General features: G+C 38.7%; 2 protein-coding genes across 7 annotated transcripts; one reads left to right on the top strand and one right to left on the bottom strand.

Annotated features, from left to right (window-relative positions):
- The first annotated feature begins 421 nt into the window (after positions 1 to 421).
- LOC149023284 (ethylene-responsive transcription factor RAP2-7-like) lies at positions 422 to 7,286 on the top strand. 2 transcript variants are annotated; one of them, XM_089143841.1, is made up of 10 exons: positions 422 to 1,867; positions 1,973 to 1,998; positions 2,103 to 2,133; positions 2,266 to 2,353; positions 2,457 to 2,602; positions 2,833 to 2,877; positions 2,990 to 3,093; positions 3,214 to 3,350; positions 4,246 to 4,362; positions 5,705 to 7,286. In XM_089143841.1, the coding sequence occupies exons 1-10, from the start codon at positions 1,293 to 1,295 to the stop codon at positions 5,951 to 5,953; spliced, it is 1,518 nt and encodes a 505-aa protein (XP_088999967.1). In that variant the 5' UTR covers positions 422 to 1,292; the 3' UTR covers positions 5,954 to 7,286. The 2 variants fall into 2 exon arrangements, with proteins under 2 accessions (XP_088999967.1, XP_088999968.1); XM_089143842.1 differs by lacking the exon at positions 2,833 to 2,877.
- Positions 7,287 to 13,023: 5,737 nt separating this feature from the next.
- On the bottom strand, positions 13,024 to 22,997 carry LOC149023283 (uncharacterized). Of its 5 annotated transcripts, none has more exons than XM_089143837.1 (14): positions 22,886 to 22,997; positions 21,930 to 22,042; positions 21,555 to 21,682; positions 21,260 to 21,413; positions 21,015 to 21,124; positions 20,487 to 20,570; positions 20,353 to 20,401; positions 20,148 to 20,239; positions 18,945 to 19,080; positions 18,699 to 18,778; positions 16,958 to 18,618; positions 14,995 to 15,105; positions 14,133 to 14,908; positions 13,024 to 13,860 (listed from the first exon to the last, which is right to left on the bottom strand). In XM_089143837.1, exons 2-13 carry the CDS (start codon positions 22,020 to 22,022, stop codon positions 14,352 to 14,354), a joined length of 3,255 nt encoding a protein of 1,084 aa, XP_088999963.1. In that variant the 5' UTR covers positions 22,023 to 22,042; positions 22,886 to 22,997; the 3' UTR covers positions 13,024 to 13,860; positions 14,133 to 14,351. The 5 variants fall into 5 exon arrangements, with proteins under 5 accessions (XP_088999963.1, XP_088999964.1, XP_088999962.1 ...); XM_089143838.1 differs by having other exon boundaries at positions 13,024 to 13,876; positions 21,930 to 22,029; XM_089143836.1 differs by having other exon boundaries at positions 21,930 to 22,029.
- Positions 22,998 to 24,643: the final 1,646 nt, after the last annotated feature.

The following is a 24,643-nucleotide window of genomic DNA, read 5'->3' as shown; positions in this document are numbered from 1 at the left end:
GGGGATACTAGTCGGGTTTTACAGAAGTGTCAGTAGGTAAAAAAAAAAAAAGAAGTTATTTTATCCTAGGCTTTATATTGGAATTGAACACATGGCATTGAGCTGTTCTTTTTTCTTTTTCTAATTTTACAATTCAAGAATTGATGAACCAAAACAACTCCTTTATTTTAAACAGTGAAAAAATATAACTTAGACAAAAGTAAAATATTCCCGCCCAAGTGATTATATCTTCTTCTTTTTTTTCTTTTGTCCTCCTTTTTTTGTTTTTTGGTAATATCTTTTTTTATATTATATCCTAACCACTCTTTTTCTAATGCTGTTCTCTTCTCTCAACCCTCTACGAGGTTCCAAAGAACAAATTAAAAAATAAATAAAATAAAAACTCTGTAATGAGGTTGGTTGGTTGGTGTGTAAAGCAAAATGCAAATATGTGGAATTCCTCTGTTCCTTCCCTCATCTCTCACCTCTGCTTTCTTATTCTTTTCTGTTCTTCGTGGTCTCTCTTCTCCCATGAGCAGCAAATACTAAAGTCAGTAAACAGTTAACAGACTCATCTTCATTTCTCTTCCTTTATAATTACCTCTTCCATCTCTTTCTCCATCTAGGCCTCGTAGATACCATAATCTATAACCTGTCATTCAGTCTCTGTATCTTAAAAGTAGTATTTAGCTGAGAAAAGGGCGTAGGTTTATCTCCACATGTCTGGGTTCTCGTCTTCTTCCTTGGAAGCCGACAGACGGCGGTGATTTCACTTCTCCACCACTGCGAATGGCCCTTTTCTTCAATCTATATAAATCTTCCTCCAGAATGCGTTTCTGTGGAGTTCTAGGACACTTGGACTAGGGTTCTTCTTCAATCACCTCACTTTCTTTCCTGTGACTACTGGGTTGTTGCAGTTTCTCGTTTTGGTCTTCTCTTCTATGGTATTAGCCCCTGTTCTTCTCCTCTTCTAATTGGTAACCTTTCCTTTTCATTGTGTGAGGTGGGTCGTTGGCTTTTGTGAAGTTCCCTGCTTCCGATCATTTTGTTTTTCAGCGTTTGATAGGCTCTTACTGTTTAAATCTTCCGCTCGATCGACCCATTTCGTCCCACCCTATGTAATTTACTCGGATATCAGATAAGAAATGTTTTATAAAGAGATAAATGTTTTTGCTTGCCTAAATAGCTAATGCTTCGTAGAATTTTCTCAGTATTGTCTTGTTAATACCTTTACCTGCTATAAACTGAAATCGGAAAGAGAGAAGAAGAGTGAGAAAGAAAAGGGAATTCAATTCAACTGATTTGGAGGAGGTATGCTGGATCTTAATCTTTTTTCGGCTGATTCCGCCTGCAATGAAGACGAGATGATGATGGACAAGCTTCCCGATGGTTCTGCAGGCCAAGTGGACGATTCTGGAACTTCAAATTCATTAGTCGTTAATGCTGAAGCCTCCAGCAATGGAGGCGATGACGACTCTTGCTCCACTCACTTTGCCTTAAACTTTGATATTCTTAAGAAGCCAAGTGACGCCACTGAAGAGGTTGAGGTCGACGACGATTGCGGTGAAGATGGTGATGAGGCAGAGAACGGGAATCCGACCACACATTCTGGTTTCATTACTAGGCAGCTTTTTCCTGTGGGTGCAGAAACTGGGTCCTCTGATGATGCTGTATTTTTGTCTGGATTGTCTTCATCTTCTTCACCTGGAGCACATTGGGTCGATCTCTCATTCTCCCAGGCCGCCATGATGAATCAGCCGGAACTGAAGGTTGCAACTCCCCCGCAACAGCGGGCGAAGAAGAGCCGGCGAGGACCCAGGTCTCGAAGCTCTCAATATCGAGGCGTGACGTTTTATCGGAGGACTGGGAGATGGGAATCTCACATATGGTTGATATTTACACAAGAGAATTTCATTCTTGCACTTGAATTCGATCCGTTGTTGGTTCCTTTGGTTATTAACTTGCTTTTCTTTCTGGTTCCTCTTTTTTGCAGGGATTGTGGAAAGCAAGTTTATTTGGGTGGGGAATTAATCTTCGTTTTGTTTCTTCGCTAATTTCTTTCAACTTTCTGATTGTGGTTGTTTTATTGGTGATTTGTCATTGTGATGGTGTTGATTTGTCAGGTGGATTCGACACTGCTCATGCTGCTGCTAGGTAAACCCCTTCTCTCAACGATGTTGATTTGTCATTGTGATGGGGTTGTTCTTTGTGAATGATATACCTTAATTCCTTTTTCTGTTTTTTCTTTCCCTGGTTGATTTAAACCTCTGGGTCTTGTGTTTGTAGAGCATATGATCGAGCTGCTATTAAATTCCGGGGTGTTGATGCTGACATCAATTTTAATCTCAGTGATTATGATGAAGATCTGAAACAGGTGCGGTGGGGGCTTTGGTAGACAATTGCTGAGTAAGTGCTGTGTGCGTATGAACAATGGTAGCTTGAATTTACGTTCGTGTATTTTGTTGCTTGCTTTTCAGATGAGGAATCTGACTAAGGAAGAGTTTGTGCACATACTCCGCCGCCAGAGCACTGGCTTCTCTAGGGGAAGCTCAAAATACAGAGGGGTGACACTGCATAAGTGTGGTCGATGGGAAGCTCGAATGGGGCAGTTCCTAGGCAAGAAGTGAGAGCCCTTAACTTGAAACCAAAATTTTGTTTCTCTATCATCTGTTTCTAGTTGTAGACAAAATGCCTGATTGTATGACCTAAAAAGTCAGTTTTAAGGACGTATCATTCCTGTTAAACATTTCAATTATCTGAGTTTACCTACTTTCAACCCCAAAAATAAGTGGAACATAAAAAGGAGGTTTGTGAACCCTGTTTTTATCAGTGAGAAACAATGCTTGCTTGCAGGTATATATATCTTGGGTTATTCGACAGCGAAATTGAAGCAGCAAGGTCTTACTGATCATGAATTTCACTCAACATGATTCTGTTTCTTATCCTGAATTCTCAACCTCAATTGGGTCCCATCCAACACAAATCTGCATTTTGGTTTTCTGGAACTCAGGGCTTATGACAAGGCAGCTATCAAATGCAATGGAAGGGAAGCAGTTACCAACTTTGAGCCCAGTACATATGAAGGGGAGATTATCTCTGTGGTGGATAATGGAGGTAGCATTAACACTACCCTTTTGTTTAGTCTTGGGGCACTTTTTTCTTGTTTACCAAGGAAATCCAAATTATCCTTTCCTATGACTTGATACATGATCAACTTCTAATGTTATGCTGCAGGCAGCAGCCACAATCTTGATCTGAACTTGGGGATTTCTCCCCCTTCTTTGGCTGATGGTTCAAATGGGAATGAGATTACAGGCAGTTTCCAGTTCGATGGTGGCCTTCATGACATGCCCAATGCTAGGGGAGCAAGGGTAATAATTATAATTAAGCATGAGAATGCTATCCTGTGTGTTCACCAGCCATGTCAACTATTAAGTTATTATCCTCTAATCAAATTCTTTAGTTCAATTATGTTTAGATTAGTTTAATTATTAGCTTGGTTAATGTTTGTTTTAAGAGAAGTTGTCAGTGCCACGACTAAGTTACCTCTAATATTAATGCCAACCAAAACAAATAAAAATATCAGCCAAACTTACTAGCAACATTTTTTTTCCTTTTTCAAGATAAAGTATTCATCCAATGATGTGAAGTATCTATTTACTGTTATGTTCTTTTAATTGGAAAAACCAATCAAACAAACATGAAATCAACTTGTAGAGAGATTGATCTAGGAATCATTGCCATAGTGTTAGTTTATTGGGTTGATGAACTGCATTTGTATTTTCTTCTTGGTCAAGGAATTGGCTTTTCTCATCAATACAGTATGATAGTACATAATTGGAGGGCCCTTGTTTTTTGTCTTTTTTTTTGTTAGAATATAATCTGTTGCTAGGTGCTCGGACTGATATTTTGATTTGTTTTAGGGGGTAACCCTAGGGGTGGAACTGCCTTTTATTTAACTGGTAGGTGCCTTTAGAAAATGTAAGTGGATGCTTAGTCGAAAAGGCTTTTTTCTTTTGTGCTATGTTTGGCAGCCAAGAAAAGAGAAGAAAACTTTTGAGTAAGGCAAAAATAATGATGACCCAATGATTGTCTAATGTGTCTATGTTTCTCCTCAAATTTCAAATTCTTTTGGAATCTTTCTTTTCTTTTCTTTTCTTGGCTACCATGTGCAGCCCTGTTTTACCAAAAAAAGTGCAGCCCTGTATCAACTTTTAAGATGATTAATGTCATATGGCTGTTGGACTCTTTGTCGTGCCACTGCAGTTGGAAAACCATAATTTGGCATCAGTGGGTGATCAAATGAATCATATCCCACAAATGGCATCAGGGCAACCTTCAATCTGGCCTGGCATGTACCCCAGATCCTTTCCCAATTTTGAGGTAATATCTTCTCACTGTCTCCATTTGGTTGCAAGGGAATAAAACAAAATTCAATTAACACAATAGAAACTTTTGTAACCATGGTTATGTAATTACCACTGTTGTTGACAGAATCCTTATTTACTTCTTAAATACAAAGAGTTTGACTGCAAATATGGTAATGCTTAAATTCTATACTTATATTGTTTTGAAATAGTTAATTGATGATGTGAAGTGATGATTATGATGTTTTTCAGTTTTGATTTTATGTCACTTCTCTTCCCATTTTCATTATTTCCCTCGCAACAAGGGGGTAAGGGGAGCCTTCAACGGTCATTTTTTAAAGAAATTTTGCAGGAGAAGGAAATATGTCCTATGGAGCTTGGCCACTACTTGCATAACACCATATATTTCACAAGGTAGCATTGGTGCGGCACTGTCTGAAATTGCTCCATTCACTGCCCTCCACCGCCGCCGCCCCCACCCCCAACCAAAAAAAAAAAAGACTAATAATAATACAAATATTAATAAATAACTGTATGACAAAAAGATACATACATTTTTATTACATTTATTTTCTTTAGGTTAAGTTGGTCTTCTTTTCTGGTTTGTGGTGAAATTAGGATTTATTTCCACTTCATTTGTCTTCTAATTACATTGTATGATTGTATTAACATGTCTTGGTTTTTGAATGGCTTGCTGAAAGTAGTCTCATTCTAAAGAGATTCCATTTTTATGACCTTTTGATTTGTGGCGGTGTTAAGTTTTTAATCTGCTGAAATTTTATTTTTCCAATTTAGTCTTTCCAACCAGTATGACAAGCAGAAAAGTCTTCCTATGTCAGTATCTTATTCCGTTCTGTTGTTTAAAATTGTAACAAATGATGAAAACTCATAAGTCAATGGTCCCCAGTGAAGGCCCCATTTCACCCAATTTGGAGTTAGTCTGGGGGTACTAGGATGATTATAACTTTTTTATTAGGGGGGGGGGGGGCCCCCAAAAAAAACCCCCAAGGGGGGGGGGGGGGGGGGGGGGGAATCAATAATTATTTTAATATAATGGTACAGAGGCAGTCTGAAAGGGGTACCCAAAGCCCCCGGGGGGGGGGAGGTAGAGACTCCTAACTGGAAGGGCATGCCCTTCTACCCATTGCCTCAAATGAATCGCGATTTTCATTGCTATCTTGAATTAGTCTAGCTCTGCATCCTTCCTTACTAGATTCATTGACTCACTAGGGAATTCTGAAGGGTTCCAACACAGCTCTGCTCTATCTTGGATTTTTCTGTCATGAGTATTGATGCTTATTAGTATGACAAATTGAATTTTCTCACTGATAACAGTACATCGTGGTATGCTGAAACAGGAAACAGCGACAGAGAAAAGAGTTGGAGCAGGTTCACCGGGACTCTCGAACTGGGCATGGCCAATGCATGGCGGTGGCGGTGCCAGCCCATTGCCACTTTTTTCTACTGCAGCATCATCAGGATTCTCTTCTTTTGCCTCTTCATCAGCCATACTCCTTCAACCACATACCAGTGCAACTCAACAATGCCATTATCCTTCATCCACAGCCTACCCCCCAAACGCTTCTCAGTCTTATTACAGAAAGTGATACCAACACCACCCATAAAGCCCAACCAAATATTCCTTTCTCAATGTAGAGAAGATGGTGGTTAATGGGAACCTGACCTTATCCAAGAGGTTTCTTAATTCGTCTTTTATATGGAATGTATAGGACCATATAATATTTCAAACATCCAGAGACAATGTTCCATCAATACTGGCACAGGCTTGCTAGACAAGTGTAGTGCACAGCCTGTTCATATAAGAAAATTTTGTAACTGGAAACAATGATCTGGTTACCTGTATATGTTTGGGAGATAATATTGGAATTGCTCGAGTGGTTTTGGCCTTCTCCCTGGCTAATTGTTGTCATCATGGGTTTTTGCCAGAGTTCTGATCAGCTATGTTAAAAGACTTGTTAGGCACATGATGTATGCTAGTTATCAAAAAAATTTTGGGGACAGGAAAGGATTTTATATTACTATGGAAATTTTTGTTGTCAACATGCAACAAATGCATTGTAACAACTGTGTTTTATGCTATGTGGAAGGGTGATTTGGAATTTCAATCTTTGAATTCTTAGAGAATGACCTTAACTGTTCATGCTTATTAGTCTCAAGTTAAATCATTTTTCATTTAATGTCATGTCAGCTTACCTCATGAATGTCCATGCACTCTTATTACATATTTGTAATCTATGGCTCTGTGCTCCCCCAAGTTCTTGATTTGTTCAGTTGTTTCATTCCATTGAGCTGAATCCTGTTATATGAACAGAAGACTTCAGGGTCTAGCTCAAAGAGAACTAGTATTCTCCTCTCAGCCTGTCTTGTACGTGATGGCCTTGCTTGGTTGCCTATGTTTCTTGCTTCCTGGATTATGCCTGGGCTCATGTGACCGGTGGCACACCTGTATGTTGTTCTGTTGTTTATGTGGTATGGGTCTTTGAAGAACAAATAATTGGTGGTTTTGAGTTTAAATGTCTGGGCGTGGGATAGGTATAAGTTATAATCACAATCTTGCATATTACATATGGGGATTGTTGCTTCTCTCTTTTTGGCTAAAGACTCACATTATTTAGTGCTTTTGAGTTTTGTTTACTGATAGTTGATTCAATATATACTTTCTGTTGTTGGGAGTTTGAAGGCAGTAAGTGCTTTTGAAACCTTCCTCTAAATGATCTTATTGAGTCAAAGACATTTAGCCACATTCTCCAATTCTTAGGTTTGTTCGGATTTCAAATGTCTTGGATTTGGCTTTCAATCTAGATTAAAGAAGAAAAAAAATCTTTGGGGGACTTTCAAATTCAAGTTGTTTCTTTTCTATTTTATGACACTAAGGCATCATTTGTTTGCTGCAATAAAAGTGGGGGTGAGAAAATGGATGGAAAAAAAATTTTAAAAAAATTCTTGTGAAATTTTGAAAGTGTGATTTATTTGATTCATGTGATGAGAAAGCTGGCAAGCTTGTTTGGTGTGGTAATGCCTTTTCAAAATCCTATAAAATAAGTAAAAGTATAAAAAAAAATGAAAGTGAAATTCATATTTAACACTTTTTTTACAAAATTCATTGATTTATTTTCTTCTCTCCACCTCATTATATATGAGACTTACATATTTTTTTCCCCCTCGTGTTTTTTTCAAAACCCCCCAGCTTTGCAAGTAAAGGGTGCCCAATAAGTGAGTAGAGTAAAAGCCAGGGTTTGTCCAGAAGCCCTTGGTTTTATTGGTGTTGCTAACAAAGAGATATTTTAAGGCATGTCCCGCGTATTTCGTTTGACTTTGTAGCCTCCCTTCAATATTATAGCGAAGTTTTAGGTATGATGATGCAGAAAGCTCTAAAATCGATGGAACATGTACAGTCTAAGTCTTTAAAGTCATACACTTGGCGACACAACAAACAGAGAAGAGAAAAGAGTTTCAGAACCATTATGTTGCCACTTGCCATTGATTTTTCAATGAAGCTGTTTTTATTGCGTGGACTTAGAACGAAATTTATCAAACCTTCTGACAAGTTTCAGAACCATTGTCTTCCCACTTGCAATTCGACTACTTTATTTCCTTGTAAAAAATGGAACATTTATTTTCACTTAGATTTATGGTATGTGTTCAAACGTCACGTTAAATGATATAAATTTATTTATAAATCATATCACAGAGTTATGATTAAATTTTGAAAGAAAAAAATGTGATTTATAAAAATATTCAATTTGTTGATGTGATGTTAAGACACATGTATCAGAAATTGACAGAATATTAGTACAGTTCGACCAAGTACTGGTTGAACCACTGTCGAACCAATATTTGCTAAACGTATGTGGTAAACTATTGGATAAAAGTAAGCTTCAACTAATCTTCTAAGTCTTCGGAATAAGTTCCTGGTCGAACAATAATTCTACTTCCACCTGGACATCGAACAATTAAATTGAACGATCACGAGAGGTCTACGAAGGATGGATGAGTGAACGATCAAGGGTTCTAATCAAGTTATGGAATTTGAGTTGCTTAAAGAGTCCCAGTTGGATTCAACCAAAACTCTCTAGGAAGGTAATTAACCTCCCAAAACATTATAAAAAACCATACCTTCGTCATCATCAAGTACGCGTTCTTGGGTCATTCTCTCTAGCATTGTGCGTTCTGCAAATCGTTTTCTTCTAACTAAAGATGTGTTCTTCCACCCAACTTGATCGTCGGAGACGTTTCTTGACCAACCTAATCGAGTACATCTTTTGCAGGTTGTTCATTTGCACTGCCGAATAGTTTTGGAGCAACAATTACATATATCATTAGGGAGGGTTGAACTCACGATCTCTTCATTAGGAGGCGTTGGTCATTATCAATCGAACAACCCTTTGATGATAAGTGAAAAATCATAATTATGGTGGGTTCCACTTGCACATTTCATGCATTTAAAGATCTATCATTTCAGTGGTCATTGTTAGGTACTTGAGTGGAGTCAAGCTCGTTACCGCAATCGTCATCCTTGAACCTAAAATACAACCACGCTTTCATAGTCGTCTTCCTTGACGTCCGAGTCAAGCCCTTAAACCTATCTCATACTAAGTTGGCCCATACACCAAATTGGGCCCCATTAGACACATAAAATACAACCACGCTTTCATAGTCATTTTCCTTGAAGGCCAAGTCAAGCCCTTAAACCTATCCCATACTAGGTTGGCCCATACACCAAATTGGGCCCCATTACGCACATAACATATCACGCTTTCACAGTCGTTTTCCTCAACGACTCTCACTCTAGGTTCACACTCTGATAGATTTCACTCTATTCCAGATTGCCTTCTCCTTGATAGCCGTTTAAGAAATTCGAACTATTGAAGTGGTGTCAGCTCTGATACAAAATGTTAGGTAACTTGACCATTGCATCAAAAGCTCAGAAGCTGATCTATTGCTCATATACCAAATTGAGCCCATTAGACACATAACATCGTCATTTTGAGACTTTGACATAAATACTTGTTAAAGGGGTTCTCCTAATGAATTATAGAATTTAAATCGAATGCATATTCTAATCCAAGAGATAGAATAAATCCAATAAATGCCTTTAAATTAGAATATAACATGTAACTGAAGTCATTAGTCATTCATTTGGACATTCTCTCCATAAAAAAGGAGCCAATTTCTCTACAACCCTTTCATGGATCTAAAATCAACAGACCAAACCAGAAATTTAACTCGGATGTGCCAATACCACTTGGTCGAACCACAACCCCTCCACTAAGAAGTATGAATTTTACCATTCAACCAACCCTGCATTGGCTTGGTGGGCACAAGATTTGAAAACTATATGCTTCTTCTTTTCATTGAAACAGTTGAAATTTTGATCTCATCTACTGACATAATCAACATGGGACCGTTGCACTCCCCTCGGTCGGGCGCAGTCGCAGCGCACAAGCTTTGTCTGTCCTAGACACACACACAAGGGTGAGCGAAGTACCGCATACGGAGATTGCAATGCCATTGTATTGTGCAAAGAGCCAACAGTACTGCATACGGTACCGTCTCTGGTGTGTGGCCATGGCTTTATTGCTTGTCATGCTCAATCTTGTGCATAGCATAGCATGTGCAACGAGAGAAATAGCTAAATCAAGGAGTCCTCTAGGTAGTTGAGGCTGGCTACTCCCATTAAAGTCTTCAGACAACCCACAACCTGCCTCAGAAAAGAAAAAGGGTGATGGGGGTTGGGCAAGGAAAGAATAGGAAAAGGACAAACCCCTACCATTTAACGCTTTCATGGGTTAGACTTTATGGGCGCAATGCATACCTGTGTTGTACTGCATGCCACTGTTGGGCTGCACTCCAGGTTACAGTGATGTCCTTACGGTTCCAATTATGTATAAATTTAATTTACTGTTACATGGAATCTAGCAGTTCATTTTCTAAAACTGCTACTCTATAAAGCTACTTTGTCAATTCAAGATGGGAAAGAATTATTCTATACGAGCAGATACGTCAGAGCCCTAGCCCAGAATGAATCCGGATCATCTCCCCGTCGGGGGAGCACCCCATGGCTTCCTGATCACAAAAACAAGTGGGTCCCATTGGTGAAAAAAAATTATTTTTTTCAAAAAATATTTTTCACCGTGGGCCCCACTGGTTTTTGTGGTCAGGAAGTGTCGGGAAGCACAAAGTGCTCTCCATCGGGGTCGCTGATCCGGACTCGCCCAGAATCCCCTTACCCAGAAAGAAGATGATTGTGTTTCATGTACACTCTTCCAACGTACAATAGGAGAGAGTCCCACTTTTGAGCATTAATAAAGTACATCATATATCTGGATCCTCTACTCCGGCAAGTAGAGAATTGTACTTCCCTTATATTCTTCTAACAATACATTTAGTAGAAAAAAACATAATACTTTACCCTGTTGCATAGACTCTCCATGGCATGATTTGAAATTGTATCAGATTGAGTTATTCCTATCTGAATCGGTGAAGATCACAAAAATTCAAAAAAAGAAAGAATTGACACAACTTTTCACAGCAAAGGATTTTCCCAAAATAAGTTTTTTCTTTTTCAATGCAAATGATGGAATATCTATAGCACAACAATTTACGAATGACACATTGAAGTCGCCCTGCAAAAGAAAAAAACATGAGGCTTTCAACTTTCACTTGGAGGTGAACGTATCTCACATCTTGCCTTTGCAGATGATTTAATTTTGTTTGGGCAGGCAACCAATGTTGAAGCAAGAACCTTCAACCGCATTATCGATGAATATTGTTCATTTTCGAAACAACAAATGAATCTACAAAAAAACCGAAGCACACTACAACCCAAGTACATCATCCAGCATCAAACGCTCTCTCAGGATTCCCCTTTTTCCTGGAAAGCTTAAAAAGAAACATTGTGAATCTCTTCTAATACGAGTCAATCATAGACTACAACAGTAGAGCGCCAGACTCCTCTTGTCAATAGGTAAAAAAGTCATCATCCAATCAACTCTGTCAGCTATGCCCTCTCATTTTGTCTTGTTTCCAACTACCATCATCAATCATTCCTCTGGTCTAATGGGAACCTCAATCATGTTCATACCATCTCTTGGGATGACATTTGTCAACCTTCCAGAGATGGAGGGCTCAACCTTCGAAAAACAGCAGCATTTAACCTCGCTCTTCTGGCTCAGAAGGCATGGGAACTACTCACTCCCCATAACTCTCTTTGGGGTTGTCTAATGAAGTCAATGGTTCGGGCCCGTGAGCTCCTTCAGCAGGGTCTTTTGCTTCAGAGAGGCAATGGACATTAGGCTAGCCCTTGGCATCTTAATTGGGTACCGGACCAACCACTCGATCTTGGTTGCTTTCCCGCAACCTTGTTTCCTTTAAAGGTCTCAGCTTTTATCAATACACAGTCAGCTTTGTGGAACAGGGACAAGGTGAACGCATGGTGGCCACCCGAGATAGCAAGAAAATTCTCAACATACCTATTCCCTTACAACCGATAGTAGATCGTCTCATTTGGAAATACACCTTCATAGGTACATTCACTGTTCTCTCTGCTTATAGATTAGCAACTAACTCCCCTGGAGTTCCTTCTTGTCTAGCCACCTTTAATTGGCTCAAACTTTGGCTTCTTCCTCTACCAACCTCAAATTTGTGAGGCCCAACAACATTTGCATCAAGCAATCGTAGAGTTCTCACCTTTAACTCATATCACACTACCTACCAAGCCACCCATGCTTATTCTATGGGAACCCCAGTCACCCCAACATCAAACTCAATGTGGATGGCTCCTCTTTCTCAAACCTCACCTCTTAGGAATTGGTGGAGTCGCTCGAAATCATAATTTTCAGGTGATTTTTTCGGGCTACGCATAAAATACCAAGAGTCTTTGGTTACTGAAGCACAAACCATCCCGAAAGGTCTTTCCTTAGCCCTCGATCACCACATTTCTCACATTATAGTGGAAAGTGATAATCAAACTCTTGTGTTCTCTCTCACCCACCCAACGGCGTCATTCCTTCACTCAATGTGGAAGATAGCTAATCTCGTCACTGATATTCTCCAATTGCGTCATTCCTTCACTCAATGTTCATTTTCTCATGTGCATAGCAAAGCTAACTTTGCAGCAGACGTACTTGCCAAAACAACAGTAAAGATTCAGAATTGGTTTGTGTACACCGCTCCCCACCCCCTTCTTTTATTGAATTTTGTTTTTTGAGTCTCTTTGTTGTACACTTCCTCGTAGTTTCATATCTATGCTTTCAACCGGAAAAAAAATTAAAAAAATTTCCATGTTACAAACAAAATTCATAAATACTAGTGGTGCCGGTGCAACTCCAAAAGAGCAACAGATTCTTAAGGAGAGGACGAAGACCCCCCAACGTTTGAAGAGGAGACTACTAATAAAACATCTTTAAGAGAATTATGCGATGAATCGGCTGGATTAGAAGATACTTTTCCACCTAGTTCTGAAGTCTTTGAAACTCATCTATCCCACCCACCCACAACAACAACAACAACAACAACAACAACAACAACAAAAAACCCAGAAAAATTACTGCCCTTCCAAAGGACCGAATTAAAGGAAAAACGTTTTACAGCTAGGGGATCGACATCAACCAACAGCGGAAAGAAATTAAGATCCCAAATGAGCGTTGCAAGAGAATTGTTAATGAATATACTGAGTATTATGTTCATCAGACACCCTAAATTTTGCTCAGTAGAAGCTGTCACGATCCCAGATGAGGATCACAATTGGAAGTTAAACTTTGTCGGACATTCGTGCACGTTCAAACAGTCACCAATTAGTCTAAATTTTTTCCGTTAACCACGCTGTAATTTCAAGCATTCCCGACCTAGACTCAGAGAAAACAAAAGAGAGGAAACCCAGATGAGTGTCGCATATCACCCTCCCCAACACCAACCTAAGAAATGAAAAACCCCACCTCCAACCCCCCTCAAAGGAGGAGAAAACACAGAAATTACCGCCCCACCTACAAATATGAACACCCAACAAATACAAAGCCATCTGATTCTGTAACAGCAATTGATCAGATCCCCCACAGAGCTGGTGTTGACAGATATGACATACCCAGTCTAACAGGACTAGCTAGCCATCTCTAACCATCTCCCTCGGATATGAAAAGAAAAATCACACGCATGATATGAAAAGAATGCATTACCAAAAAAGGAGGCGAAAAGAAAGAAAAAGAACCTAGTCTAACATATACAATTGTAGACAACCAGACAGGATGAACAAGGTAAACAGTATGCACATTTTTGCTCTCACTTTCCAACTCAAAATCTTCAAATCAAAGCAAATCCCCAAACCACCATATGAAACAACTCACTCAACAACAACTCCGGATCATGTTTCTTCGGTATGAGACAGCAAAACTTCTTTTTAAATCTGACCATTAACAATCCCTTCTGGAGGAAGGACCTATATCCCAGTTTTGTTCCATACCAACACCTTCAAACGATGACTCCCCTTGCAGTTTACCTGACCATCACAGACACTATATAGTTGCATAAAATAATATTGAGCACACAAAAAGTTCTGGCATTCAAGTAGAGCACTAAAAAAAGTAGCTACCCAAAAGCCAGCAAGATCAGTTGGGATTGTTCAATCTAATGAAGAATAGAAAAACGAACATTAGTATCCAACCAAACCTACATTTTTGCCCAGATGTTTTCATCCATAAACAGCCCCAACTCTTGACCCAATGCATGCTCCACATTTCAAAAGAATACCAGGTAGAAAGGGTAACTAACCTGCTGGTATCTTGAAACCCAACTGATCAACATTCTGCAACCAAGATGGAGGAAAGCTCAGTCAAATCTTCTTCAAGCCTCCTGTAACAGAGCATTAACTGCCCAATGTGATCAAGTATTTCAAATTCCAGAGAATAGATTGTTATTAGGCACATGGTCCACCTGCAGCTCCATGGGAATATCAGGCCAGCAAAAGAGAAGTTACATCTTGAAGGACAATTACATCCCAAAAGCTCTGTTGTACAAGTCACCACTAGGCAGTCTGTACTTCAAATCCTCATAACCGGGAAGAAACTTGTTGAATCCTAGTCTTTCATTTCTTAAAATCTCCGCCATACCCAGCTCATTACCAGCCTGTACCTCATTCCAACCGTCCCAATGGCCATTTTGAAAGTGAGCATTTCTGGATTGCTGTAGTGACAGCTGTGCAAAAGGGCTCAGGTTGCTAGGTTGTTCCAAAACCCGCGAAGGAACATTGTAAGGATCAGTCAAGGAAAATCTGTCCCCAACATGTTCCGCAAATCTGAGGTGCTGGTGAGTGGAGATGGACGGTTGCATCAACAACTGAAGTCTTGCATCATTTCCAGGAGCTAGCTGCTGTGTGAAAGCTGATCTAACATCTAATGCTGAACCATTTATCCCATTTGGCAGCCTGCCTTTGCCAACAGCCAATATAGCAGGATCAATAAACTCAACGTCTCCAGTGCTGCTAATGTTTCCACTTGGAGATGCCTGATACTGATTCCTCAGAGGAAGACTCTCAAGGAAATGATTCCCTGTGTTTGGATTAGAAAATGTGAAAATACGATGGCAAAACTAGATTGCTGAAAAAAAAATAGGATGACCTGAACACTAGAAATACCAGAAGTACCGTCAAAATACTGATCCATTCTCTCTTGAGAGGAAAAGCCAGGAGGCGGAGTCCTGCTCGGAACTGTAAACCCCGGGGGTACCGAAATCTGAGCTCTAGGAACTGTCCAACACAACAGCTATGAGAAGTGAGAAGAAGTTGAATTATTAAATTCGGACATTACACAGTTTCTATTTCCAGGGTATAAACTTTTTCTTTTCTTCTCAACTTTTTCCTACCTGTTTTTGGAGCATGTTTTGTAAACACAAACATGATAGTATAGCCGACCTTGGAAACTAATAATATAATACTGCATGAAAGAAAATGGACCCCAAGGTTCACAACTAGCATCTTGCAATACAGAAGACCCCTTTTCCATCACCATGTGGTCTCCTCCATAAGCTTTCATATCAAGTGAAGTGTAATTACCATCACTCAACTTATAAAAATTCAATTAAGAGACTCATACAGGAAAATCCTTAAGATTCCAAAAAGATAGATAGAATTAGCTCCCTGTATCAGCAAACTTGGAGTTTGCAACACAGGTGTAGAACTGTCTTTGTGCCCCTTTCAGTTGTTTAGGGAGTGCAGCTCCCTTGATTTCTTTAAAAAAGGTTATAGGGCCCATAACAAGCTAAGTTGATTGCACTGCATCATTGGTCCAACTGGAAATAGAATAACTGAAACTCGTTACTGCTACAGAAACCCTAACAGCAAAGATTAGGGCTGGTGATTGCAAATGGTTCCACCTCAAGGAAATCCCTCTCACATATTTCACTGCCAAGAATTCTTCCTTGTACAGTTTGCTTTAAAGAGCTACTTTCTCCAGAAACAACAACAGTCACAGCAGTAGCATTGGACAACCATTAGAGCATAGGATCATGGAAACTAGTTGATGGATACCTACATGAAAAGCTAAGTCAACCTGTTCCCACAAAGTATATCCTACACATCCAAAAGCTTCTCATAAGCTGTCCCAAATAAACCTTTAACTCTTGTCTACCTCCAAACTTTTTGGGTAGTCAGGTATTAGCCGCTAGGGTCTCTGCTACACAACAAAATGGCTTTTAGCTGTTTGGCATCCCATTTGTTGGATTTTTACATTCTTAGAGTCTGCCTTCTCTGAATAGCTATTTACGAATGTCTCACTCTGCTGCCAAGAAGTTACGCTATAATTATTTGAGGTCTTGGGACTATGCAGAGAATGCAGATATGATGAACTGATGGCTTCAGAAATTGCATCTGCACTGTCAGTAAAGCTATTTTTGCATGTATCACGGAAATTTCATCTAGGCAAATGATTTGATACCAGACTAACATCGTCATACACGAAATAATCAACCTGAAATCCTGTCTGCTGCCATAATCTACAAAAGAGCATGGATCCATCAACCCTTACCCTCTAAAACTAGTCTTCCTAGAACCTTCCACATTATTACTAGATGGTAACTTTACATCATTTCTAGAACATTCCCCCCTGAATGAATTTCTAGTAGTTGGACGAACAAGAAAACCAAAGAAAGAGAATGGGTAGACAATATAGTCGGGCCAAGGTTCAAAACAACTTGTTTTATGCTACCAAAACAAAGTACACAAACATAAATCAATTATCAATCAAGACAATTGATGCTACCCACCTTCACAAACCATTTTCAAAAAAATACAACAATGCCTAAATCATGATGTTGAAGAATATTACAGAAAGACATTGATGCAAGACTGGGTTCAACAAAATGCATCCTAGACAACTGGAAATTAGCTCACACCAGCTACAGGTGAAGACCCGCCAAAGAAAAGCATGGCACTGAACAAGATGTCATCCAGGAAAATAAAAAAAGCAGACACTAGCTTGAAATCTAATGTTGGGAGCCAGCTTGTCATTTAAAGAAATTAACTTCAAAATAAAACTAGAAAGACAGAAATAGAAGAGGATGTGAAAACGAATAAAAAGCAAGAATGACCAAAGCATACTCACCAGAATGCTTATTAGAAGAGACAGGTATATGGTTGCTGAGATAATTATCAGATTCCTCAAAAATGTCAGATGAAAAACCACTCCCCATCTTGCCAAATAAATGATCCCTGCTTTCAACAGAATCTTTGGGGACAGCATACTTCTTTGCCATATACCCAATTGCATTGTAAGGGGGCTCCACGATAGCTCCATCATTTGCAAAATCATCCTGTCTTGCAAATGAGAACCTTGATTGATTGCTATTTTGTACTTTCCATGAACTTGATGTTTTAAGAGAGCAATGCTGCTTATCAGTTTCAATCAACATTTTAGCTAAATCGTGTGGCAAGGTCAACGAGTCATCAGGGGAACCCAAGTCCATTGACAATATGTTTGAAATAATGCTGCTCTCTCCCATATCAAACGCTGGGCTCTTATCAAGACTAACTACATCATCATTGTTTATCCCAGAAAAGTTTCCTTTATCTACACTTGAGAACACTTGGGAATAATCATAAGTCGGATAAACTTCAACAGGGCCACCAATTTCATTGACATTGTATCCATTTAAGAATCTTGAATCACCAGATCTAAATGGAAACGAGACTTCATCAACTTTTGTATTTACATTCTTAGAGTCTGCCTTCTCCGAATAGCTATTTACGAATGTCTCACTCTGCTGCCAAGAAGTTACGCTATAATTATTTGAGGTCTTGGGACTATGCAGAGAATGCACATATGATGAACTGATGGCTTCAGAAATTGCATCTGCACTGTCAGTAAAGCTATTTTTGCATGTATCACTCTGCTGCCAAGAAGTTCTGCTAAGAGTATTTGCAATCTTGGGTGAATTATGCGGAAGCAAATATGGTGGACAACTAGTTTCTTCAGAAACTTCTACCCTATGGCTATCCAGAGCTTTTAACTTGTCCACTTCACTGCCTGTATCTTGCAGAAGTTGTGCAGGTGAATCCAATCTCCAATCAGGTTGTTCATCTGAACCAGATTGACCATCAAAAAATGCAGAAACTTTCCCTGATGGCTGCAAGGACAAAGGTTTTCTATATTGTTGATCAGAATGTTCTGAAACTTGACTTCCAGAAGATCTGAATTCTGCATGGTTTGAAACTGGGCTAGATCTTAAAGAGTTCGAAAGATCAAACCCTGCTTTGTTTTCAATGTTCCCAGACAACAACCTCAAGCATAAGCTCTGATCGGTTGCACTTCTAACTATGTTCCCATCATTAGCAGGAGTAGACTTACAGGACTGTGTGTCAATGCCTGCCGAGTTTAGCACATTAGGTAGCATAGAAATGACCTTGTCTTTATCCTTAAATGCGGATGTAGATAAGTGGTTGTTGTAAGTAGATGAGGCTGCCTCTTGGCAATCTGCAAGTGTATCCGACACAGGCCTACAACTATCTGTAAGAACAAATTGCTTAGAAGAGTCCAGCGATCCTGATCTACCATTAGGATGGGCCAAATGACTTTCTTCTGTTACCATGGATCTCTTTCCAAGATCTTTATGCAATGTAGAAGAGTGAGTTGCATTTGTAACCACTGAGGGATGCACTAATGAACCATTGACACCATGTTCTGTTTCTGGATCTGGTTCTTGTACGGGCCCATTTGAGGACACCAGGCCTGGAGCTGGAGACTGACAATTTGAAGCTCGCATAGCCCTGGAAAGCACAATGATACTACCTTTAGCAATAGCATTTCACAGAACAGTGGAAGAACTTAAACAAAATCAAATGTCTACCATGACGCTGCTGCAGGAAGTGCTACAGATCTTCCAGCACTACCACCAGGAGGAGAACCTTTGACCTGGCTTCCAGGATTCTAGCAAAAAATCAAAAACAAGCTGCAATCAGAGTCACAATGATAAATCAAGTACCTGAACCAGTTTACTCAAGTAATGAGTAAAGAACTCATCAGTTTATATCTACTCAGATTCCATGAAAACGTTATTTATCAAAAATGATTTAGCTAACATAAATTGGCTTACACTGGGGGCAGTTTTAATGATAGGTTTGCCAGAAGCAGTGTTGCTGTTACAGTAGTCATCTGCTGGAGGAGGCAATACATTCCCTGAACGCCTTTGTAAATTATAGGTGGCACCCGTAATTTGTTGAACCCTACTCCTTTAAAACCACTATGTGAGTCAACTAGCCATACCATGAAGCTACCAGTGAAGAAAATGTAAATTGCAAGTTGAAGTGCATAGCTAGAGTACTTCAATAAATAAATTGATATTAGGGATTCCTAAATGAAAGTCACGCAAAAAATGACCCTGCTTTTCCAGAACCCACCAAAGAAATCATGACAGAAAAAATTTGTGCAGAAGCATTCAGGTTGCAAGCCGAATTCATGAATCTAAATGCTTGCATAGATCAATGAATGCTATAAAAAGCAGCAACAAACTAGATTTATCTATGGTAAAGGGTTCAAAAGCCTACAAATTGCCTAGCGTAAAAGGCTGCATACATATGGCTCTCCCCAGAGCCTGCAGCCATGGAAGCCTCTTGAACTGGCATGCACATAGTTTATTCACAGATGTAAATGCTTACACAGGCACAATGCAATAACACATTATTCTTCGAAATACCATAAAATTTACACAACACACGTTCATAGGGGCAGAGAAGCATTTTCATGCTCAAAACTGAGCATACCCAGTGCAACAAAGGTAATAAAAAGAAGGTGCAGACGGATTCACAAATGTCCCAAGGGTTCAAAATGGGCATACCCAGTGCAATGAATGTCATAAGAAAAAGTTGGAAGATGACTTCACAAATGTTCAAGTTTTGAATCTGGAAACAGCCTCTATATAACCAGGGGTAAGGCTGTGTAGATTCTGACTCTTACTAGCACCTGCAGTGGTGGGAACTTCATGCACAGGGCAAACTGGATTCAAAAATATACATGCTTACACAAATGTAATGGATACACCATCACCCTTCAGAACCATAAGATTTGATGATGCTACAACCAGCAGTTCAGATAAAGGAGGACAATTGGCGTGTGAATTGGAAGCCGCCACTGGAGAAAACCAAGCCAAACCCTTTATACATGGATTTGACAACCTTACATGATAAGATTGATGATGATGACCAAAAAAATTAGAAGCAACCAACTAAAATATTCAAGGACACAAATCCATCGTCATGCACCATATTAGGATAGTTTTAAAATAGTTGCAAGAATATACCTTGTATAGGCTGAAATTATCTCATCCTTCGTGAAACTATCCTCTTGTGTACCGATGTCATGCAAATATAGACATTCTGGATTGGTGCAAGGCTGCACAAATGAAAAAAATTGTTCTCAGTAAGAGATAAAACAAGCTCCCCTGTTACATAAAGGAAACATGGGAAGAGCAAGTTTACGCTTCAACAGATGAACAGAGTTCATACCACATTTCTCAACCACGCATGACAGTATTTTGTGGTTCCAAAACATGCTCTGCAGGAGCAAAATTCAAGAGTGACTAAAAGATGTGACACCATGTACAAGAACTCAGTCTTTTTTTCCCTTTTCTTGTGCTTACCTCAATGGCCTGCCTTCTAAGGTAAAACCATGTACTGATTGAATACATCGAACTGCTTCTTCCTCTTTTGAGTAAGTAATATATCTGAGCAAAAAGTAACAAAATGAAACTAAAACAAATATTCATACATCAGTATGACCACCACATAAACCATAAGCCTAATAAATTTAACTCTTCTTTTTTGGGTAAAGACAATAAATCCCAACTCTAAAACAAGGAAAATTAGTACTAACAAAACTTCCGAAGATAAACAGCTTCAATAAGGAGCAAACAAATAGTAAAACACTTTTGGGAATCGACAACAACAATAAGGTAAAAGGAAATAGATGTCAAGACAACAAAGATTACTTTGAAATGTCATCTGTAAGTTAAAACAACTCAATTACTCTCATTCTCACAGATGATAAAACTCAAAATAGCAAGCACCACACTATTTAGGAATTTGAATCAATATAGCTCCCAAAACAGAAAGGGATGAAAGCAAGGCACCACCCAAATTGTAAAACAGTGACAAGAACTGGCACTTACACACTACAGGTATTGTTTGCAGAATGCTGAATAACACCCCCAGCTGTCCGAGAAATTGATACCTTTAAAACCTTACCATATTGCCCAAAATATTCCTTGTGTTGAAGAAGCTGTTCAGGATCATGAAAACCAGGTCAGATGCAACTGAAATAATATGAAAAATCAAACTGCAGATTCTTTTTCTGTTTTCAGACAGTCAAATATTCAACATGGAAAAGAGAATCGGATATGAAGAAAATACCCACATCTTCATCCGCTAAGTTAGAAGGTATTCCAATTATGTAAACCAGGTTCCTCTGGATTACTCTAACACTACTAAGGTGCTTCCTTCCCTCAGAAGTTTTGGGCCTTGCCTTATGTGACTTCAATTTTCTCTCAGAGCTGATTTCAGCCACCAGCCTGGCCATAAAAAGACACCCTGTAAGAATTCCAGCTTCTGCTCCCCACCTTGGGAATCCCACGCATAGACACTTCAAAATTTACTTCAAAATTTTATAATTATATGTATCAAACAATCAGATAACTAGAGGGCAACCAAACCTTTCACAGTTGGCGGCCATTCCTTCGATTTTTTCTTTGTCGTAAGTTGTGCGACATGCTGGACATCGTCCTTCTGTTTCATCTTTCTCAGCCATGTCCATTATGTGATGCCAGCACCATACACAAATCTGAAAAATAAATAAATAAATAGAATGTATAATATAAAATGAACGGGTAACCAATGAAGCACTGAAAGAAGAAAAAAACCGAGATGATTCAAATAGTAAAACCACCATTGAAAAGGAAAGTACCATCATTACCAGAAATGTTTCTGCATTCGTCCAGTGAGAGCAACCAATAACCCCCTCCCCCAATTACCAGAAAAGAAGCAATATGAATCACTTTATAAAATGGAAAAGAAATTAGGTTTGAAACCTCATAACCACATTTGCAGGGCTTCAACTGCTGATCTGTCAAGTCCATCTCTTCAGCGCAAAGAGGACATGTCTTCTCACATTCGTCACTCATGGTTCTCCTGAAACAAAAAGCTGGGATGGAATTTAAACTAGTATAAAAAAAAACTGCACCTTCTGTTTATATATTAATCTGGTACAGCCTCAGGCCCTCATGCATAGGATTCATAAACGCAACACCCAGATTTTACAAACAGAAAGCTTGTAAAACCCGCAGTAGTTAAACCCTTCCAATGCAGATTCTAACATATGGATCATGAAATGTTGGAAATACAGTAGTCACAATCATAAAACTCTTCGACATGCAAAGTTTTGGGCATAATAACAACACTAGTTTTAAGTTTTAACAGTGGGGTTTACTTCAGATTTGCCAAGTGAAAGAACCCAGAACCTAATACTCGACATTTAACTCTAATTTGCAGTATACTGGATGGGAAGGCAAAACAAAACATTTACTCGAACAAATCAGAAATCGAACCCTAGGCTTCATAATTCAACAGAAAAAATCCCAATTAGTTTCTTCTTTTTTTTTTCTTTTTTTTTCAAATACAGATATAATAGAACCGCAAATAGACAATCGAACAAAAGAGAAATACATATGAAGAATCCGTGGCGATAACATCCAAGATCACGATAAACACTCAGCTAAAGTAAATTTCCTCGATCCAAGATCCACTGAACGAAAAAAAAATTCAATACCTGATCGGAGAAAAGCCGATGGAACGATGCATATGGAAGAAGAAGAAGAATAAATGAACATGCAAAGCAATGATGAATACAACTTAAGCAGACAAATTCAAAACGGAAAAAAAAAATCACTTCCAATATGAAAAATGAGAGATCGTATTTTTTTAACCAACAATAATCCAAATGTTATAAAAGAAAATAGGGTTTTGAAATTCGAGGTCGAAGCCTTACGGTTGCAGATCGAGGAGTCAAGAATCTGTAAAGAACGAAGAAATAAGCGATAGAGGAAACCGAAAGCCCTGCGCTGAATGGAAAACCACAGGTCCGAGACGCTCGTTCTGGATGGATTTGTTGCTCTGCTGTTTTATGCGTCCTTGTCATATAAATAATGTCCAAATGTTCCACTACCCTCTGACTTTCTAATAACTACGAAAATACCCTCTCATTTTTCGTCGATAATATCAGATTTTGTGTCCACGACTTCAAAAATGCTCATTCCTTTTAGAAATATTTACAAAATCACCCCGAGCTACTTTTAATTAGACCCTCTATAAGTGAAAAATACATTAATAGTACCTTCTGCGGTTAGTAAATCAATCTTTAAGTGCTAATGTAAGTAAAACTGTTTTAAAATACAAGATTATCCTTAAATGAAAAACCCTAAACTCGACCGTCTTCGTCTTCTTCTGTCGTCTACAATCGCTCTTCTTCTTATGCCTAAGTTAACCCCACACCGCAAAGGAGAACACACCAACCACAAAAAACCCGGAGTCAGTGAATCCGGTCCAGCCCAAGTTAACCCCCTAATACTAATAATGTCACTCACGAGGTTATTCAATTAATCAATTAGACCTCCTATTGCTAACAACCGTTAATAATAGTTTTTATTCTTCCATTTAAATATTATCACATTCTAAATGAAGAAGATGGCAAAAGAGAAGGGGGAAATGAACATAAATCATGAATATGTAATAAATGATGATGAGAAATGGTTGCAAAAGATGTTGATAAGCAAAAGATGTTGATGAGTCAAGTGTAGAGTTTTTCCTTCAAGGGTGTTCATTTTTTTTTTTTTTTATTTAAAATGCTTACGTTAGTACTTTGATTTCCTAACATTGGGAGGTGTCATTTGTATAATTTTTTTCCTACAGGGGGTTTGGGGTGGCATTGAAAATTTCATTTTTTTTTTTCCTCTCCTTTGCCGTCATATGGGAAAGGAATAAATAAAACTAATTGATATTCACTATATTAGCAATAGGGGGTCTAATTGATAAATTGGATAATTCAAAGGGTGATATAAATATTAGGGGATAACTCGGGGGTGTTGACAATTTTCCCCTTTTTTATTTTTTAATCTATCATTTTTTATATGAGCCCTTTCCATAACTATTGGAAGCATAACACACCCTTCTAAAATCAAAATCTTACAAAAAAAATCCCTCCACAATTAATACCCTTAGTAACACAATACATGACTAACCTTTTAAATTCAAAATATCTTTTTAATATGACCATATTATCCCTACATGGTTAAAAGTGTCCCTTAAATTCTATTTTCAGAGTTGAACCTCCTCCCCCCCCCCTAACTATGATTCCTCAAAAATTCCTATTCCTAAGTAGTTACAAAATTTTCTATACCTTATTTAATTGCAACCCTCCAAATATGAATGGTTCGTGTATTTAAAAGAAAAAATGGCAATTACAGTGGAGTCAATAAAGTGATTAACCCAAAAAAAATTAATAAAGTGAAGATGTACAGCACACAAGCTAGACTTGTTTTAATCATTCTTTCATTCGTATCCTTAGCTATGCTTTGTTTGGTGCATTTGATTTCATTTCATCTTACCGTCTTAGGCTTGTACAGTTAGATATTTATAATTTATGACACACATAGAAGGTAATATGACATTTTGTGCTTATGTTATTTATTACTCAATTCATTTCAAACTATGATTGTGGATATGATGGGCTAGGAATTCGATGGTAAGG

This window comes from Hakea prostrata, chromosome 2 (genome assembly GCF_041222555.1).
Source record: "Hakea prostrata isolate BN-2017 chromosome 2, UWA_Hpros_2, whole genome shotgun sequence".
NCBI lineage: Eukaryota > Viridiplantae > Streptophyta > Magnoliopsida > Proteales > Proteaceae > Hakea > Hakea prostrata.
This window is presented reverse-complemented; position numbering and strand designations above follow the sequence as displayed.